At 54.3% G+C, this 19,439-nt stretch overlaps 2 protein-coding genes and 1 pseudogene across 5 annotated transcripts in view; 2 read left to right on the top strand and 1 right to left on the bottom strand.

The window, feature by feature from the left end:
• ZNF362 (zinc finger protein 362) overlaps positions 1-5,007 on the top strand; it is a 37,169-nt gene extending 32,162 nt beyond the window's left edge. For all 4 annotated transcript variants that reach the window (XM_061186837.1, XM_061186834.1, XM_061186835.1 and 1 more), the window contains 3 exons: positions 1,522-1,600; positions 1,717-1,875; positions 4,891-5,007. In XM_061186837.1, the coding sequence (XP_061042820.1) occupies positions 1,522-1,600; positions 1,717-1,875; positions 4,891-5,007 (355 nt within the window). The remainder of the gene's footprint in view (positions 1-1,521; positions 1,601-1,716; positions 1,876-4,890) is intronic.
• A 632-nt stretch (positions 5,008-5,639) lies between these two features.
• On the top strand, positions 5,640-6,471 carry LOC133088771 (uncharacterized; annotated as a pseudogene).
• Positions 6,472-9,785: 3,314 nt separating this feature from the next.
• On the bottom strand, positions 9,786-13,769 carry A3GALT2 (alpha 1,3-galactosyltransferase 2). The gene is made up of 3 exons (XM_061186833.1): positions 13,702-13,769; positions 13,274-13,411; positions 9,786-10,416 (listed from the first exon to the last, which is right to left on the bottom strand). Exons 1-3 carry the CDS (start codon positions 13,767-13,769, stop codon positions 9,786-9,788), a joined length of 837 nt encoding a protein of 278 aa, XP_061042816.1.
• Between the last annotated feature and the right edge of the window lie 5,670 nt (positions 13,770-19,439).

Below are 19,439 nucleotides of genomic sequence, written 5' to 3'. Positions count from 1 at the left end.
GACTGTCACTGTTCATAGTGGGCAGTCAAGGTCGTGGGCTTACCGACGGCAGGGAGTGTTCTTTATTCCAGCCTGGCCAGCACGGGGCCTGGCCTGGGGGACCTTAGTTTGTCTGATGAGTCTGTTGATGGGCGGAGCAAACCCAGGGTGAGCTGTGGCTTTAGGGAAGGAGCCAATACCGGGTGGTCAGAGCTGGATTCTCCCTCCACCTAATGCTCATCGGCAACTTAGGCAGAAGAGGTTCAGGTCCAGTCTGCATTTCATTACCTACCTGCTTGGCACAGGATTTGCCAGAGCAGGTGACTGAAGACAAACCGAGGAGAGCAGGGAGGGCCTCCCGTCCCGGTGTGTGCGCCTCGCTCCCGAGCCCTGTTTCCACACCCCGTCCCGGTCCTCCTCCATCCTCACCTGGCTACTGGACCAGCACAAGCGGCAGCAGCCAACAGAAAGCCCGGCCATCAGCCTGCAAGTCACTGCTCCCAAGTCTCCTCCTCAGTGAGGACCCCGACCACCCTATTTAACATTGCACCCTCCCCATGCACTCACGACCCCCCTCACCTGCTCTGTTTCTTCTCGCAGCACTTATTACTTTCTACACGCACTTTACTTACTTATTTCATAATCATTGTTTCCACGAGGCAGTGGGTTTTTTTGTTTTGTTCACGGATATGTTCCAGGCACCCAGGGTGGTGCCTGGCACACGGGTGCCTGATATAATAATTATTAAATGAATGAATAATAGTAATACTGGCAAGTGGTGATGGAGCCCTGACTCTGTGCCAGTACTTGGCTAAGCCCCTTCCACATATTATCTAATGGAATCTTCACAAAGCCCAGTGAAGTAGGGACTGTATTTTTATACCCATTTTGCAGATGAGGAAACCGAGGCTCAGTGATTTGACCAAGGTCACTCAGCTAGTAAGTGGTGGAGCCAGCATGAGGACAAAAAGGGGCTCACAGGAAGGACACAGAGGCTGACATTCAGGGCCACCCTGTCCTGCATTCTCTCAGTAGCTAGGGTGACCAGGTAGCCATGTGGGGAAGAGGCAGGAAATAGAAATTGGGGGCCAATTAGAGGGTGATGTCTCCTGAGAGAAAGAGGCAGGGTGGGCAGGGAAGGTCCTGGCAAAGCAGTGAATCTGCCCTTTTCAGTGGGTGGTCTGCAGGTGGCTTTTTTAGAAGAGGGGCAGAATGCCGTCAAAGCAAGACTGCCATGATTAGCCGGGGGCCTGGGCGGGCTCTCTGAGTGGGTGCTGGTGGAGGGCCGGGTTCAGCGGGGCCCTGTGGGGAGCGTGGAGGCTCTGGTCACAGAATGGCTGTGGGAGGCCAGAGAAGAAAAGACACGGGTAGCCTTTGAAGTCCCAGCTCTTGCCTGGGACTCACTCTGGGAAGAGTGTGTGGAGCGGGGAGCCTGGGAGGCTTGGGGGCCAGAGGGGTGTGCAGGCTAGCCGAGGGCTTGGGGGCTGGAGCTGGCCTGGGGGACCTGTCAGGGACGCCACCTCACTGGGCTGCCTGTTGCAGAATCCACACAGGCGACAGACCCTACAAGTGCCCACATCCTGGCTGCGAAAAGGCTTTCACTCAGCTCTCCAACCTCCAGGTGAGTGCCCTCCCGCCTCCGCCAGGTGCACAGCTCCTCCTCCCCAGGGGAGCGTAAGGAGGGGGTGGGGCTGGGGGAGTCCAACCAGCTCCCGACCCCTGCTGTGCTCCCCACAGTCTCACCAGCGCCAGCACAACAAGGACAAGCCCTACAAGTGTCCCAACTGCTACCGGGCCTACTCGGACTCCGCCTCCCTGCAGATCCACCTCTCGGCCCATGCCATCAAGCATGCCAAGGCCTACTGCTGCAGCATGTGCGGGCGGGCCTACACCTCGGTGAGTGCGGGGCCCCCGGGAGCCTCTTCCTCTCCCCGGCCTCCTCAGACCTGTACTGATGCTCCCATTTTCCAGATGAGGAAACTGAGGCCGAGAGAAGGGCAGTGACTTCCCAAGATCACAGTGAGTGGCAGAGCCAGGGCTTCTGCTTTCCAGTTCAGTTTTCGGCTGCCTCAGGCCGAGCTCTCCCCAGGCAGCCTTTCGCCTGGGTTCTGGAGACGTGGTTTCTTCCAGGCAGTGTGGGGTGGTGGGCGGGGAGGCGCTGGCAACCTGCTCCCCAGAGCCAGGGAGGGAGAAGGACCTTTCTCCACTGGGGAAGCTGCAACCCCCATCATGCCCACAAGGTGGCACAGTGACCTGGCCCAGAGCCACCCTCATCTCCCAGGAAAGGCCCAAACAGGGCCAGCAAGGTGCCGGTCCTCCATCCCTGGATGGGAATTTCCCTAAACAAGGGCCTTTCAGACCCAGGAGAGGGAGTCCAAGTGAGTCACTTTTGTGTGTCCTTCTGGCTATGTGTGTCCAAATATTCTGGTTAACAGACCCCCACGTGTACCCAGACTGATCACCAAGCCTCAGTTTCCTCATCTGTAAAATGGAAGAGGTAATAGTTCTTAACTTCTAGGGCTGTTGGCTGGCAGAGTCAGCGCCTGACAGACCTTAGCTAAGACAATGATTTATTCACCCAGTGTTTGCTGAACACTTGTGCCAGGCACTTGGGACTCAGGATGAATCAAACAGGCATATTCTTTGCCCCCAGGCAGGTTAGAGTGCACTGCTGGAGACAGACATTAAACAAGTAACCACACAAGCGGATATGTAATCACAAATCGTGGTAACTGCCCCAAGCAGGCTTTGTCAACTTCGGCCCATGTTGACATCTTTGCCGAGGGGTGCTGTCCTGTGCGTTATAGGATGTTTAGCAGCATCCTTGGCCTCTACCCACTAGCAACCCCTCCCTGAAAATGCCTCCAGACTTTGCCAAATGTCCCTGGGGGCGGGGGAAATTGCCTCTGATTGAGAACCACTGCTGTAAAGGAAAAAAAGGAAACATGTTTTGAAAGGCAGCTGCAGGGAGGACAAAATGGAGTTGGGGAAGGGAGATGGGTTGGGATAGGTGTATGAGGAAGTAACATTTAGGAAGCCTTGAAGGTAATTGGCCAGGTGAGGAGGAGTGGAGCGGGAAGGACTTTCCATGCAGGAGAACAGGGAATGCAAACACCCCCAACGTGGAACAGTCGCGGTATGTTCCAGGAACTGAAGGAAAATTAGGTCACACGAAGCTGTCGGTCCCTGTTAGGGAGTCTGGATGTTTTTCCTGGTGGAGTGAGGACCCATGGGGAGGGGACTGTCCAGGAGGGTAGTTTTGAAAGTTCACTTTGGAGAGGGGCGCATGGATTGCACCTTCCTATACGCGTCCCCTCTTAGAGGAGGGGCCACCAGCGGGTCACAGCCTTTGTTCTTAGAGGAGATCTGAACTCTGGGGGGAAGGGGCTGTCACATCTCACCTGGCCTGAGGCCCCACCCTGAACTGGGCCTGACTGGGCTCCACAGAAAAGAATAATTACCTTTTTAAAAAAAACATATTAATGGATTGACTTTTAAACTACTTTAATACATAAAAGAAACATTTTAGAATAGTGAACCCTCGTGTTCCCATCAGACCCCAGAACCTGGCATCGGTCTATGCTGCCTCATCCATATCCCTGTTTTTTGAAGTAAAACTGACATCACATTGTTCCATCTGAAAATTTTCACTTTGTGTCTTTAAACATAAAGACTGCTTTTTTGAACTTATCCACAATACCTTTATAATACCTTAAAATGATTCACCGTAGTCCTTAATATCGTCAAATACCCAGTTGGTATTCACATTTTCATTTGTCTCATGGATGCCATAATTTATAATTTTATTTACTTACGAATTTTATGTTTTAATCAAGATCCAAATAAAATTCTTACATTGCACTGGGTCAATATATCTTTTAAACTATTGGTCCTCCACCCCACCTCAACACCACTGCCTTTTTTTTCTTTGCAATTTACTCATTGAAGAATAGTTTCCTAGTTTGGATTTTGCTGATTGCTTCCCTTCGGTGTTGTTTGATAGCGCTTTGCCACCACATTTGAGGGCTTCCTCTGCCGGATTCTGAGCAAGCTGAGGTATGAGGCCAAGGAGTGGCAGGTGGGAACCAGAGCACCACCTTAGTGTGAAAGCCTGTGGGCCTGCAGGTGAGCCTTGGGTCACCTCGCCCACCCAGTCTTGGGTGCCTCAGGTCAGACTTAGCAGAGTCTGTGGCAGTGCTCAGGGGATTAGGTGAGCATGCCCAGTTTAAGCTTCCCAAAGTCACCAATCAGATCAGGCCCCACTTCCCAAAGGAGGATGGAGCATGGGGGTGCAGAGGCCGGGGCTCCCATCACCACCTAGAACGAAATGTAGAGACTAGGGAAGCAGTGGTCCCCTCAACCCTACTGCATGCTAAGAGTTTTACCCACATCACCATAGCAACCCTTTCCCCCATCTCTGCCTGCAGAGGAGGAAACTGAGGCTTGGAGGGATAAGATGACTTGTCCAACATTCCATTGCTGAGAAATGGCAGAGCCAGGGTCACCTGAGGCCTACCGCTTCGCCCCCACTGGGAGAACCAGCCACATGGGGGCAGCTATGCTCAATCGGACAGGACTCCACTGCAGCCAGTTGGTAGACGGCAGCTGGCCTGGCCCTAGGGAGTTTTAGGTGGGCACTGCTGCGGGGTGAGCCTGGTGCCTGCCAGCTCTCTAGTCAGCACACTGTGGGCTCGGACTCTGGTAAATAAGCCAGCCCCCACTGCTGGCAGAGATGCAGCATCCCTAGAACCAATGCTGATGCCCATCTGACCCCCGCAAAGCTGTGGCTGTCCATCACTAGCCAGCCCACCTACCAAGGAGCCCTCCAGTGGCTGCTTGTGGGAACTGCAGCTCCCCCTGCACCCCTTGCCAGCAGTTGGTTGTAAGTTCTGAATCTCACCCCGCCCACAGGAGACCTACCTGATGAAGCACATGTCCAAACACACGGTGGTGGAGCACCTGGTGAGCCATCACTCGCCCCAGAGGACGGAGTCCCCCGGCATCCCGGTGCGAATTTCCCTCATCTGAGCCAACCCAAGGCGCCGCCCCGCCCTGCCCACTGGCAGACACAGACCCAGGCAGCACCAGGCCCCGACTCCCTCCAGGGGCCCTCCGGGAACAGCTGAGCTCTCTCATGACCTTCCTGACCTTCCAGAAAGCCTGGGCCGCAGAAGCCCTGCCCGGTCCAGCTCCAGGGGCGGCCAGGCCAACTGCAAGATTCTGGACTGTTTTGGTGGCATCCAAAGACGATCTCAGAGCACTTTGAACCTCTCTGCTGGGTTTTCCTTTTGTTCCCCACCCTTCACTTGCTTCACTGTTCTTTTTTTTTTTTTTTTTTTTTAAGTTTGTTTTGGAAATAACAAAAAAGATATTTATTGGCCAAGAAGTTGGTGCTGCTAAGACCGAGAAATTAAAAGAACCGGACAGATGGACACAGAGAACCAGAGGGCAGCGTGGGACCTTATCTTGCCACGGCCTCAGGTCTTGAGGGAAAGGCTCAAGCCTGGGTTTCTGGACTGCAAAGGGGGCCCCCAGGTGGGAGGGGCAGGAGGCAGCTGGAGTGAGCCACTTGCCCCTGGGTGCCAGCTCGAGCCTCCAGAGCTGCGCCCTGGGCATCACTGAGCAGAGGGATGTGGCAGCTACCAGGGCTACCCAGTCTTCAGGAGACGAAATGAGAGGCGCCGGGAGGTCCACAGGACCAAAGGGTGCAGTGTCGGCTGGGCTGGGTACAGGCCCAGGGAAATGGGGTGGGGTGGGCTGGGTAAGACCTGGCACCCCTGCTGCCCTGAAGACCACCCCAGTCTACCTCGGTGCTGGCCAAGAAACCTATTGGCTACCTCTCCCACCATTCCAGACTGTGGGCAGGGGGAGGGAGTGGGCCTGGGGCAAGGACCCCCCTCTCCAGAATTTCCTCCACATGGGGCAGTGCCCAAGGAGGGGTTACTTGTCTTCCCTGCCATGGAGGGGAATCCCCAGCCCAGGCCCTAGGCCCCTCGGCAGGGAAGGGATCCTCGGGGAGGAGGGTCCCGGGAGCAGACCCTGCCCTCAGCTCCCACAGACACACCCCAATCTGAAAGCCATGCGTGTCCGTGTATATAGGAACCATGTACAGAACCCGGAGAAGCCCCCCCTACATCCCCTGGGGGAAAAAAAAAAAACTAGACAGAAACTCATCTATATATTCTGTATCTGGAGTCCCGTTTTGAATATTAACTGTGTTATTTTTATACACTTTTTAAGCCTTAACTCGCCATTGATTTACCAGTTTAACGTCTCCTGGGGTTTCTTTTCCCACGGGGTTCTCTGCCCCACCCCCAACCCTTTGTTTGACTGGCGTCGTCTGATACTCAGTATTGTAGCTTTTTGTCCGCATGTTACTACCCTGTAAATACGCTGTTATACATACTGTTAACACCCCTTTGCTTTTTTCTATGGGACCTCCAGGCCACCATATTTAGAACTAGTTACCTTATTAAAAAAGAGAAAACAGTCTGTTGGCTTCTCAGTCTGCATCGTGGTGGCAGGGAGGTGAGGGCAGGTGCCCCTCAAGGCTTCAGGAACGAAGTTTGCGTTATATTGAAGGAAAGGGGTGGGGAGCAAAAAGAGTCAAACGTGGGGGAAGACACTAAAGGGGGCAAGAAACAAAGGAATTCCAAACCCTCTGCTCTTTGTATTTCTCTGTTGTGAAGAATAAACTGTACCTGCAGCCAGGTGGCGGCGGTGTGTGGCGTGCTCTGTGCGAGGGTGGGGCTGGGGGGCACCTTTCCACTGCTCCTCTCCCCTCCCCCGCCCCCCACCCCCAGACTCGGGTAAGAAGGGAAATGGCCCTTCCTGTGTCCATCACTCGCAGCCAAGGACCATGAGGGCTCAGAGGAGGGAGTTCCTGATGGTGGCTCATGGCTGAGTCACTTTCTGTCTCTCCCACGAGGCGGCTAGCACAGGGCCAGCCTTGATAAACTCTGGGGGAGTTCCTGCATCTCCCTCCTAGGCAATCAAAACAGTGACCCCCATGGGGAAGATGTGTGTGCAGGGGACTTCTTGGTCCCCTCGATCACTGAACTAGCTGGAGGTTGTGAGGCTGGAGCTGCTGCTGCTGCAGGAGCCCGAGGATGAAGCTGACTCCCAACAAAGCCAACTGGAGAGCCGGAGACACATCATCGAGCCTGGAAGCTGTCCCGACCCCAGCACTGTCCTGTTACGTAAGCCAGTAAATCCTCGTTAGGGTTGATCTTTCGTTTTCCTCAAAGAGTCAGTTGCTAAACGTTTTCCACACCACCACTGGCTGACTCTGCAATCAGATTCTTCATTCAGTGAGTTAGGAACAAGTTAGGCGATGGTGGGCACCTGAATGGGAAAATCCTGTGTGGGGGGTGGGGGGTGGGGGTGGGTGGGTGGGGATGGGGTGCTGTGTTGGGCCAGACACAAGCAGAAGGACAAAGGAGGCAGAAAGAAGCGGAGACGGACAGAGGAGACTGAGGGCCAGCCAGTGGCAACCTTAGCTCCTGACTTTGTCTCCATCTTCTGGCCCGCTCTAATTTCCTGCTTGTTCTCACATCAGTGAATTTGTAAGTTACCGTGTGACATCAGGTAAGTTAATTAACCTCTCTGTGCCCGATTTTCTCATACGTAAAATGAGGGAAATAATAGTAACCAGTTTATAGGGTGGATATGAGGATGAAATGAACCAATAGATATCTAAGGCTTAGAGCTGTGCCTGGTGCATAGTAAGTACCCAATAAATGTAATTGTTATTATTTGATGTAGCCCTGATGGCTTTATGTCCTTTCTGATCAAGGAACCCTGACTAGACAGCTGGTGATGTTTGGGAATTTTGGGGGGCGACATCCGAGCTGGCATGGCAGGTGGGATGGCTGGACAGGTGAAGATTTTGCATGTAGCAGTGACACTCGGGGGAATGGGAGTCTGATTTTCACCGGCTCACCTGGAAGCTCTCAGGAGCTTACGCGGTCCCTGAGGGTCCCAGCGTGGGTGCTGAGGATAGTGTTGATTAACAGGGACACTGATGGAAGCAGCGGCAGAAGGAGCTTATCCCCTGTTATCCCTGCTGCTGCCCTGAGCCTCTCTACACCTGAGCCTGCCCCACCCGCACCTTGGGCCTCTGGGGAAGACAAAGGAGGTCCTCCACTCTGTTCCGCTGCAGCTTCTTTTACCACTCCCCCTCCTCAGGAAGGTCTTGACCCACAGCATGAGGCTCCCCCAGCCCAGCACCTGCAAACCCCTGACTCGTGGCATCACTTCCTCTTTAAAACAGGAAATGGCTGTCCTTCGGCGACTCCTTTGCACTCCACGAACTTGCTGGAGAAGGGGCAGGCAAGGAGAGGGAGAAGGCAAGTTATTTTCTGCAGCATCACAACCCCTGCAAGGAGGGTGATTGGCATCCCCGCTTTACATATGAGAAAACTGAGACTCAGCATGGGTAAGGAACTAGTCCACAGCCACGCACAGAGTCAGAAGAGGAGCAGATTTCCATCCAGATCTTACTGGCCTGAGCTCAGGTCTCTGCTGGCCCAGGGCTCAGTGTGTGTGGCCCTTGGTGAATGATGAAGGCAGTGTAAGGTGGAGGACAGTCTCCCACCGGAGGAAGGGATGTCAGCCTATAGCCATCAAGCAATAACCTGTTCTTAGGCACACCTAGCCTGTTCTTAGCTCTAACCCAGAGTCCAAAAGGTCTTCTGGGTTCTGCTAATCTAGTTGAGGCAGGAGACACTGGGACCTTGGAACTGCTTGGGAGAAGGGAGATATCTCTTACATCATCAACAACTGGAAGTGTTTGTAAAAACTGTTACTATGTGAAAACCATCAGAGTTGGCTTAGACCCAGAATTGCTGTCCTACCTGAAAATAGTGGAGCCTGTTAAAAATGCAAGGTCTATGAGAACACTACACAAACGGGTCAGAAGACCTGGAGGGAAGTCCCACCCTCTCCGGGCCTCCGTTTTTCAACTGTCAGACAATACCTCAGGGACTTCCAGCAGATAACTTCCCCATCCCCACAGCTATTTCCCGGAGGGAACCACCTTTCCTGGAGAGCCTGATGACTTCACGCTTCTGTTCGGGACATGTGTCTTTCCCTATTGAGGATGAAGAGTCTGGACAGCAGCCATGGATGAGGAAATTTATCTCCCAGACACTGTGGCCAAACAGCCATATGGGTCCCATGGCGAGGAAATGTCATTTTTATGGACTTGGAGTCTCTAGGAGAAAGGGCCATAGGACACTTCGGAATAATGTATTTTATTATCATATTACTTAAATATGTACAAACTTTGCCGAGGGCGGCGGAGGTGAACCGGATGCCACTGTGTTTCTCTATCTGGGGCTCCTGCCCAGTGGCAGCTCTATTTGACCTGAGGACCAGTCCTGGCTTTCCAGCTGCTGACCTCACAGACTGACTCACAGATTCTCTGGGTCCTTACGTAGTTTTGTTCCCTTTTTGTGCCTCAGTCCCATTAAAAAAAGTGGGGGGATATGGGGAAGGGGCTAAAGCGTCTCTTCGGGGGCCTCCACTGAACTCAGTAAGGTCAGAGGTGACAGGTTTCCAGGCAGCTGGCGGTATCTGGGTCACCGTGGAAAGCCAGGGAAAGGATGGATAGCCCGCCTCGGGGAGGCGCTCCCCAAAGGCCAGGCCTCCTCCTGCCACCCTGCGCGGGGGCGGTATTCACGCAGTCTCCCTGCCCTCCCCCTCCCCCACCAGCGCCACGCTGCTTCCAGAAGGGCCCCGCCGGCGTTCGGGCCTCCGGGCCGAGGGCGCCGCTAGCCGCGCAGCAGGGCGTACTCCTTGAGCGCTCAGATCAGTTGGGGGCGGCGGATCTCGGCCCGGCGGCTGATGTCGGGGCTCCAGCAGAACTCGGGTGACAGCAGCTTGGCGGGCTTGTGCAGCCAGAAGAACTTGTTGAGGTGGCTCTCGTCGTGCCAGCGCACCTCCAGGCCCCGCACACAGTAGGCCGTCAGCTGCCGCAGAGCCGCCACGCTGCCCCCGAACATGGCCGCGTGGTAGTAGAAGTCGCCCTCGCCCGGGCCCAGCGCGGCGGCCGAGCGCGCGTCCCGCTCGAAGGGCAGCAGGAGCCTCCGCCAACGGTAGTGCCAGGCGTGCAGCTGCGCCACCGACCCGGCCAGCGCCTCGGGCCCGAAAGTCCCGCTGAAGCGCTGGTCTACGTCCATGGAAAGCACAAAGCGTGCCTTATGGCCCAGCCGCCCGCCCACCGCTGCGTGCAGCGCGCGCATGGGCGCCATGGCCACGTCCTGCCAGCGCCGCTCGCGCGCCACGCGCTCCACGCGCAGCCGGCGGCCCGGGCCCAGCCGCACGCGGGGCACGGCGACCGGGCCCTCGGTGAACACATAGTACACCACGCGCTGGTCCACCATGAAGTGCTGCTCGGCCGTCTCCAGGAAGCGCGCCAGGTACTTCTCCAGGTATCTGCCGGGCGGGGCGGGGCCGTCTTGAGTCAGCCGGGCCTCGGCGCACTCTGCCATCCGCGGAGACGTCGGGCTTCTCAGCCCTCCCCTCGCCCGTCCTTGTGACCCTGCAACTCCAGTCCCTGGAACTCCAGAACTGTCCAGCCCCGGAATCATCCGAGGTGGATTAAAAATAATTACCCATTGTTTGACACCCCTGCCCCGAGAGGCCCTGTGTTCCCCGCTTGAACGTGGCTCTCCCTGACGGCTTCGGTCAATAGAGTCCCGAGGAAGGGATGCTGTGCTGGCCCTTGGGAGGACCGGCTCGTTAGCCTTTGTCTCTTTAGAGCTCTGACCCTTCCCTTAAGAAGTCCCAGAGCTCAGGGCTTCCCTGGTGGCACAGTGGTTAGGAGTCCGCCTGCCAATGCAGGGCACACAGGTTCGAGCCTTGGTCCGGGAAGATACCACATGCCCCGGAGCGACTAAGGCCGTGCGCCACAACTACTGAGCCTGCGCTCTAGAGCCCACGAGCCACAACTACTGAGCCCGAGTGCCGCAACTACTGAACCCCATGCGCCTAGAGCCTGTGCTCTGCAATAAGAGAAGCCACCGCAGTGAGAAACCCGCACACTGCAACGAATCGCGGCAACTAGAGAAAGCCTGTGGGCAGCAACGAACACCCAACGCACCCAAAAATAAATAAAAATAAAAATAAAAATAAATAAATTAAAAAAAAAAAGAAGTGTCAGAACTCAGATGCTGCCACGAAGTGAGGGAGCCCAGGCTAGCCATGGAGAGAGGCGCCCGCCAGTCATCCGCAGGACGTTTGGGAGCAGGGAGGGGCCCCCCCTGCTGCTGAGCCCTGTCAGAATTCCTGAGCCACAAAATCATGAGCTATGGTAATAATGAACTGTTTTCAGTCACTGAGTTTGTGGTGATTCCTTACATAGGTAACCGGGACGTTCAGAATACTGGAAACTTTGTATGAACAGGCTTTGGGATCCCAGGGTTCTAAAATAATCATACTAATGCCTGATCTTTTGGAACATTTGTCATGTTGCAGATAGTGTTCAAAGTAATGTGCATTATCTCATTTAATCCTCACCATTATTATCTCCATCTCTCAGGTGAGGAAACTGAATCTCAAAGAGCTTCAGTAACTTGTGCAAGCAAGCATACGCAATAGTTGATAAGTGAAAGCCAGGATTTGAACCCAGCTTGGCACTGGAGCCTGTACCCTTACCTGCACTTCCTCTATTCCGGGTGGAACTGTGAGAAACTGGAATCAGAGACCTTGGAAGCCTCAGCATCCCAGGGTGCTGGACTCATAGATCCTTGGAACTCAGGACCTCAGGAGCCTGGAATTTCTGGACTCAGAGACTCTGACCCCTAGGGCTGGTGCAGGAACACCCTGCTCAGCATCCAGAACAGAAGTGGGGGCACCAAGGCTCTGGAGAGGCCAGCAGTCCTGTTTGCCCCAGGCCTCTCAGGGGCCCTCCTGGCTTTCTCTCCCTTCTAGAGTGTGAGGGGCGGAGTTGGAGGAGCCCTGAGCAGTTGTCTGGGGCACGGGTCCCCAACACCCCCAGGCCGCGGACCGCTAACGGTCCGCGGCCTGTTAGGAACCAGGCCGCACAGCAGGAGGTGAGCGTCAGGTGAGTGAGCGAAGCTTCATCTGCCCCCATCGCTTGCATTACCGCCTGAACCATCCCCCTCCCTCCTCCCCCACCCCCTGGTCCGTGGAAAAATTGTCTTCCATGAAGCTGGTCCCTGGTGCCAAAAAGGTTGGGGACCGCTGGTCTGGGGTCTCTGAAGACAGAATTCCTTCCCCAGGCATTTGGATATCTTTTCCTGGATGCAAAGCTCTCAGTGCCTTCCCAAAGCAGCCTGTTCCATTATTAGAAACTCTTCCTTAAGTTGCCTTGAACTCTACCTCTCTGCACCTTAGGACTGTAGGATCTGATTGCCACTCTAAGCCAGGAGTCCCATTTGCATCACTACTGGAAAGTGAATACCAGCTTGGACACCCTGACATCCATAATGGGGAGATGGGCAGGTCAGCCCCCTGAGGTTTCTTCTCCACCTCCCACTCTGGGTTCCTTCTCCATGCCTGGGGGCCCCTTAGTTCTTTGATTGGCCTCCTCTCCTGTCTGTCCTCCCCGCTCCTCAGTCACTTGCCCCCATGGCCTCTCCCTCGACTTGGTCATCATCAGTCTGCCCCCCACCCCAAGTTGCAGCTTCACCCGTCCCACTCTCTGACCCCCCTGTCCTTCCAGCCCACTTTCCTGTGATATCACCCCCAACAGTCCTTCCTCACTGACTCCTCTGGTCTGCTGACCCTACCACTCTCAGCATCCTCCTTTCTTCACATCCCTCTTTATCCAGCCCAGATTCACTCCCTTGCAAAAGCCCTCAGCTCCCCAGCCCCTCTTCCGCCTTCAGACTTTCTTGGCGAACCTCCCCCCGCCCGGCCCTTTCTGTGTGCCTGCACCTGAGCCGCTGACCTCCACGGACGCTTCTGCAGCCGGGCCATCCCCTCTGTTTACCCAGTTCTCACCTCCTCTCACCTGAAAGACTCCATCATTTTCTCACCGCAAACCCAAGGCCTCCAGATGATCAGCCCCAGGCCCTGGGCAGGTTCCTTCTAGGTTGTGATGCTGAGCCGTTGGCTGCCTGGGCTGGGTGGACTCCAGGGAGGAGGGGAAGGGAAAGGATGGTTCTGCCCTCATGCTGGGAGTCTGGGACAAGGGGTGCTGTCTTTGCTTCTCGCTTTATCTTGGGATCCTACAGCCCAGGAGAATGGGGTGCTCCACCCCTACATCATGTGCACACCCCCTCCCACTCCCTGCTTGGATAGCACCGCTCCCCTCCCTGGGCCTTACCTGCCTACAGCAAAGACAGTCAGACCAATGGTGAGGTTCTGCTGTACAGCCTCTTGCTGGGCCACATCTGGGTCGAAGGTGCCATCCCAAATAATGGGGGCCCTCCAGCAGGTACAGGTCAGGACTTCAGGCTGGGCCCTGGCCAGGGCAGGGATGGAGAGACAGGTCCATTCATCTGCCTGCTTGATGCATGGTCACTGCCACCTCCCCAGTCCTGGGCCCTAGGGACCCACTGATGGGTCACACCCAGGCCCTGCCCCTAGAAATCTCTTCCCAGATCCAGCGGAGTATTGGGGATGTGTTACCTGATGGGGCCCCTGGGTAGAGTGCCTAGCCCTGCCAGGGTGGGGGATGTGAGGAGGGCAGGAACTCTGGGCTCTGTAGGGTGTGTGGGTGTCCTCGGAATGGGAGAGATGGCAGCTCCTTACTGAGGATGCAGGGGACCTGTGAAGTTGTCTCTCAGCAGGGACATTCTGGCCAAAGGGCAGACACCCATGGGGGTGAGGACTTCCAGGTGCCTGTGGGGTGGGAGCAGCAGTGAGGGGCATGCTGGCCTGCTCAGGAGCCCTCTCGCTTTGCTCCTTATAAGGAGGGAGAGCCCACAAGGACGCTTGTGCGGGCCATGACAGGTGCCACTCTCCATCCCTCAAGGAGGCACTTGGAAAGAGCCACTTTAATCCTGCCCCGCTGGTCCCATCGCGAGTGCTGGGCGAAGGGGGTTGTACCTGACTACAGGGAGCCCGTGCAGGAGCAGCTCTAAGACGCCAAGTGCAAATAGGATCAGAAGATTCTCTTCCAGGCCCTGGGGGGTGGGGAGGGGGGGTCGTCAACTCATTTCTGCATATATTTTTATACACACACACATATATATGAAAAATGAGGTAATTCAATGTTTCATTTATTTGTTCGTTTTAATATGAATGTATTATTCTGTTCACTTGGCACAGACATTCAAAGGTACAAAAGAGTATAGACAGTGCAGTCCTTCCTGTTCCCAGCCACGGCCACCCGGTTCCCCTGCAAGGGGATAGTTTATGCACATACAGGCAAATATAAATATGGTAGCAAATTCTCTCTCCCTTCCCTCTGTCCCTTCCTCTATTTTTCCCCCACAAATGGTAGCACAGTGATATGCTGTTCTCCACCTTGGATTTTCCACTGACCATTATGTCCTTGAGGTTATTCCACCTCAGTACTTGAAGCACTTCCTCACCCTTTTTTCCACCTGCCTAATATGCCATTGACTGGAGGTGGCATCATTTACCTGACCAGGTCCCTTGTGATGAGCATTTAGATATATAATTTTTTGCTTTTCCTGGCAGCAAACTTGGAGGACAGTAATGTTAGGGGTTGGGGTGCTTAGCCTGGGTAGGATTGACCTCGGACAGGGGAGAGTCTGGGAGGGGATGCAGGGAGGTTTGTGGCTTGGTGGCTGGGATTTGAGAGCGTCTGGGGCTTAGGGTTGAGTTGCTGGGCTGCCCGGAGGGCCAGCTGCGGTCAGGGACCACGTGTGTATGGCAGCTCCAGTCACGGGGCCGGGTCCCTCCAGCAGAGCTCAGCGACCCCACTGCTGGCTCAGAGGAGGTGGACTTTGGGATTTGTCCATGGTTGCTTGTTTTCCAGAAGGGCCCTAAAAGTTGAGAATTTTAATAAGCTCCTCTGGGGGGGTCTCCTCCAACTCTCCTCAGCCCTTCTGGGTTCTGGTGTCTCTAGACAGACAAGACCCATATGGTGAGAAGCCTGGCCACTGGGGCCAGACCCCCAGGTTCGAATCCCAGGCCACCACTTCTTAGCTGTCTGACCTTGGGCAAGGTTCTGGGCCTCTGCACTTTAGTCTCCTTGTCTAGAAATGCAGATAATAAGAATACATACCTTAGAGGGCTGCGATGGATATTGAGTTAATACCTGCTAAGTGATTAGAACAAGGCCTTGCACACAGTAAAAGCCCAGTAAGCTTTAGCTATTGTTGATTATCATTAGTAGTATTATTCCTAAACAAGCCCTCAGGATTCTCTGCACAACCTCCCAGCTCCCCTCCCTGCTGTATGAGTCCTTCCAAAATCTGCCTCCTCTGGTCTCTTTCAAGAAGCCTGCCTGATCAGACCCTCCCGCCCCTGCCTTTTCTGCTACCCCACCTCACCGTACCTCAGCAGGTGTATCCAGTAAATAGCTCAGAGAGGCCCCTTGCGGTTGTGTGTGTACGTATCTGCCTGTGCATCTCAGGGCAGACACCCCTTCTGTTCAGCTGGTGAAACCTGGGTGCACTGACCCCTCCCTCTGCCTCGCCCTCTGTCAGTCCCCAGGGGTGGGTGGTTGGCTTGGCCTCCTATTTCTCCGGCCCCCCCAGTGACCCTGCCTGCTCGTCCCCCACCAGGACCATTGCAGCAGCGACCTCCCTGCTCCCAGTCACTCCTGACACAGCCCCCAGAGTCAGCTCATAAAACACCACCTGCCTTAACTGTCCATGTCACATGAACAGGGAAATCCTCGAAGGGGAAATGCATTTAGTAGGCAAACATATGGAAAAATGTTCACCCTCACTAGTAATCAAAGACTTACAGATTAGAACTCAGTGGGATGTTTTGCCTATAAAATGAGCACTTTTTAAAAAGAAAGAAATGAAAATAGCCACACTGGGAGAATACAGCGAGACAGGTACTCTTACACCTGCTGGTGGGATGTAAATTGCTACAGCTTTTTTGGAAAGCTACTTAGCTGTGGGAATTGAAGCTTTCATTAGTCATCCCCTTTAATCCAATCACTGCAACTTCTGGGAATCTGTTCAAAGGAGATCATCTTCAGCATGGGAAAAGTTTATGCATCAAGATGTTCACTAGCTTCTGCTCATTCATGCGTTCAGCCTATACTTGTCACAAGCTCAGAGTCAAGCACTGTGCTAGGTCAAGGATTCAGAGGTGAGCGAGACACAGACCTTGTCTTTAAGGGAGCAGGGTCAGGAAGATGTGGATGGCCAGGAAGGGAGGGGAATGGGGTCACATGACAGACTGCAAACAGATGAATGGAACACAGCACAGCGAAGGCTGTGATTAGTGTAAATACAAGATACCATTATCTTGCAAATGATAAGATACCATTGGGGAGAAGTCAGGGAGGCTTCCTGGAGGAGGTGACCCTAAAGCTAGGACCTGAAGAACTAAAAGTTATCCACACAAAGAAGGCAGTGGAGGGGAAAGGGAGGTCCATGAAAAAGAAACAGCACTGTGTAAAAGTGACGAGGTGAGAGTGCTTGGAAAGTACGGGGAACTGCAGGCCTGCCGCAGGGGCGGGGTATAGGGTGTGGATAGGAAGTGATGAGAGTTGAGGCTGGAGATAAGCCTGAGCCAGGTCACCCAGGGCCCACATTCCAGGATAAGGGGTTTGGACTTCATCTTGAAGGCCATGGGGAGCCCTGAAAGCTCTTTCCTTCAGGGAGTGATGCTGTCACATTTTTACTTGGAAGATACTCCAGCTGAACTGTTGAGCCTGGACGTGGGGCAGGGACCAGGGAGCATGTGGAGGTGGGAAGACAGGTGAGTGTTGGCAGTGGGTTGGGGAGGAGTAGGTGATGAATGGCTGTCAAGGAGGTTGATGGGCAGGACTTGGTCACTGATGAGAGGGACAGGGCTGGGGGACCAGGAAAGGAGATGGTGGCTGATAATCTGGTTGGGGGTAAGAAGCTGGAGCCCAGAAGGCAGGCAGGCAGGCAGGCAGGCTCGGGAGAGAGTTCTGGGATTCACCAGGAGGGCAGGGACGCTGTGGGAGAGGGGGAGAGCAGAGGAAGGAGAGCCAGGGCCCAGGCACCGAGGACACGGTTGGGGATGGGCAGGGGACTGAGTGAGCAGAGGAGGAAGTGGAGGCTGGGGTGGTGGTGGTGGAAGCGGCTCTTTCCGGAAGTTTGGCTGTAAAAGGAAAGGGAGAGGATGGTAACTGGAGGGGCTGAGGGCTTGGGATTGATGGAGGTGCGTGTGTTTCTTTCAGGCAGGGAGACTTGAGCTTGGTTGAACGTGGGCTGGAGAGCACCAGTGGAGAAGGCATTGTGCAGGCCTCTCAGATACAACTGAAAAAGGCCCCAGCATCCAGGCAAAGGGACTGGCTAAATAAACTTTTTATGAAGAGTCTGCAGTCACATAGAAAAAACTTGCACAAGAACCGTGAATGAAAAAAGCAGGATCTAAAATTGATGGGCACTGTGGTTACAATCTGGCAATGAAAACATGCCCCAGCAAATATGGCTGAAAGGAAAAACTTAAGTGTCTGTGTAATAAGTTATGGGAGGGTTTTTTCCCTTTATTTTTACCCCCAGTTGTCCGTAATGTGCTTTTATTGCTTTTTTAATGAAGGAAAAGTACAGAGTTAGCCATTTAGGAAAAACAAGTGTTTTTAAGCCTTTCTAGTGACTGCAAGGTGAAGTCCACCTCTCTTAGCCCTGCCTGAGGAGCCTGCAAAATCATTTCAAGCACTCACACCAGACCCAACTTTCCCACCTCTAGAAACGGAGACTTCACAGCGGGCAGGCCAAGGATGCTCTCCTAGCACTGCTGGAAAAAGCAAATGGAGATAAACAACCCCACTATTCGTCCTTAGGGAGTTGGATGAATGAATTGTGCATTTCTATACAATGGAAAGCAACGTGGCCACTGAAAAGGATGAGGTAGATTTATATGTGCTCTCGGGAAAAGAGGGCCTAAAGAATCAAGTGGAAGAGGAAGTAACAACTGTACATAGAGGCTGGCTGCACGTCTGTGAGGGGGGAAGCCCCTATACCTGTGTACCTGTGCATTTACAGACATGTGTTTCTATGTCGTTTTATAAAAACGTAGGAAAAAATCTGGAACAGCATTGCGCAATAGAAATATAACGTGAGCCAGGAACGTAAATTAAAAATTTCTAGTAGCCATGTTAAAAAAGTGAAAAGAAACAACCGAAATTAATTTTAGTATTTTAATTTAACCTAATATATCATTTCAATATGTAACCCAAAATATCATTTCAGTATGTAATCGATATAAAAATTATTGAGATATTTTACAGTCGCTCCTGGAAGCGAGACTGCCCCCCCGGAGGGACGGCATGGGAGGTGCCAGGGGCAGGAGAAGGCTGCAGCGGAGCTGTCTCTGCCCTCACTGCCGTCTGACCCTCTTAGCCGGCCCTTCCCAACTAGGGCAGCCAGGCAGAGTTGTCCCCAAGTGGTCCAGGTGGGCTCCAGCTGTCAGTCCTGGGAGGGTGCTGACACCCAGGCCTGCAACAGGCTCCTGCCGCCCCCTCCCATGGCCCAGCCTGGGAGCCCCTAGTCCACAGAGGCGCCTGCCTGACCCATTCCTCCCAGTTCCTTGCTCCGATATTTTCAAAAGGATCCCCGCCCCTCCACCCCGCTTCCACCTGCAGAAGGTGGTCCCGCAAGGTGGCCTCATGCCCTGCTCCTGTACTCTCCTTGCTTTCAGGAAGAGGTTAAAGATCAGTCATTAGTTCCTAAGTGGGAACAAGTTTGCAGTCCTGGACAGTCACTCCCAGTTGGAACAGAGGGCTCACAGTTACAGTGGAAGGTGCACCCCGAAGTCTGTTCTCTGCTCACCAAGGGGGCTCAGAGTTTAGGGCAGCAGGAGGAGTCGCTGAGCTCTTCACAGGCTACGAGATCTGCCAGGATGCAGCCTTCCCCCACCCCACCATCCATTCCTTGGACCGTCTCTACCCCTTGGGTGATGTCCTCCAGTCGCCTTCTCCCAGGACCTCTATGGCTCAGCTGGTTCTCAGCAGGCCAGCCTTGGTGCCTCCTCCTTGACTGTTCTGGCCACCAGGCTGGACTCCTCTCAGGACAGCTGTCCCGCCCCATCTTCCCCCTGACACTGGCAGTGTCCCCCCTCACCTGAGTCCTCGCCTGAGAGCCATGACAGGAAGCTGGTGGGACAGCCTGCCAAGAACCTTCTCAGCTCAGAGCCAGGGAAGAAATGACCCATTCTTGGTGACTGGGACAAAGCAGTTTCAGGCCATCTGCCGGAAACCACACCCACAGGAGCAAGCAGGGATGAACTACCCAGAGAGGAGCCCCCTGGGGCCAATCACCTGGGAGAGGGTGGATGGAAGGCCGGCTCTGGTTGGCCAGAGGCGCTGAGACATTTTGTACTGACTCCTCTTCCTCCCCAGGGCTCCTTGTGCCCCTCTTCAGTGT

Source organism: Eubalaena glacialis, chromosome 3 (genome assembly GCF_028564815.1).
Source record: "Eubalaena glacialis isolate mEubGla1 chromosome 3, mEubGla1.1.hap2.+ XY, whole genome shotgun sequence".
Taxonomy (NCBI): Eukaryota; Metazoa; Chordata; class Mammalia; order Artiodactyla; family Balaenidae; genus Eubalaena; species Eubalaena glacialis.
The sequence above is the reverse complement of the archived record's forward strand: the minus strand, read 5'-3'. Positions and strand labels throughout refer to the sequence as shown.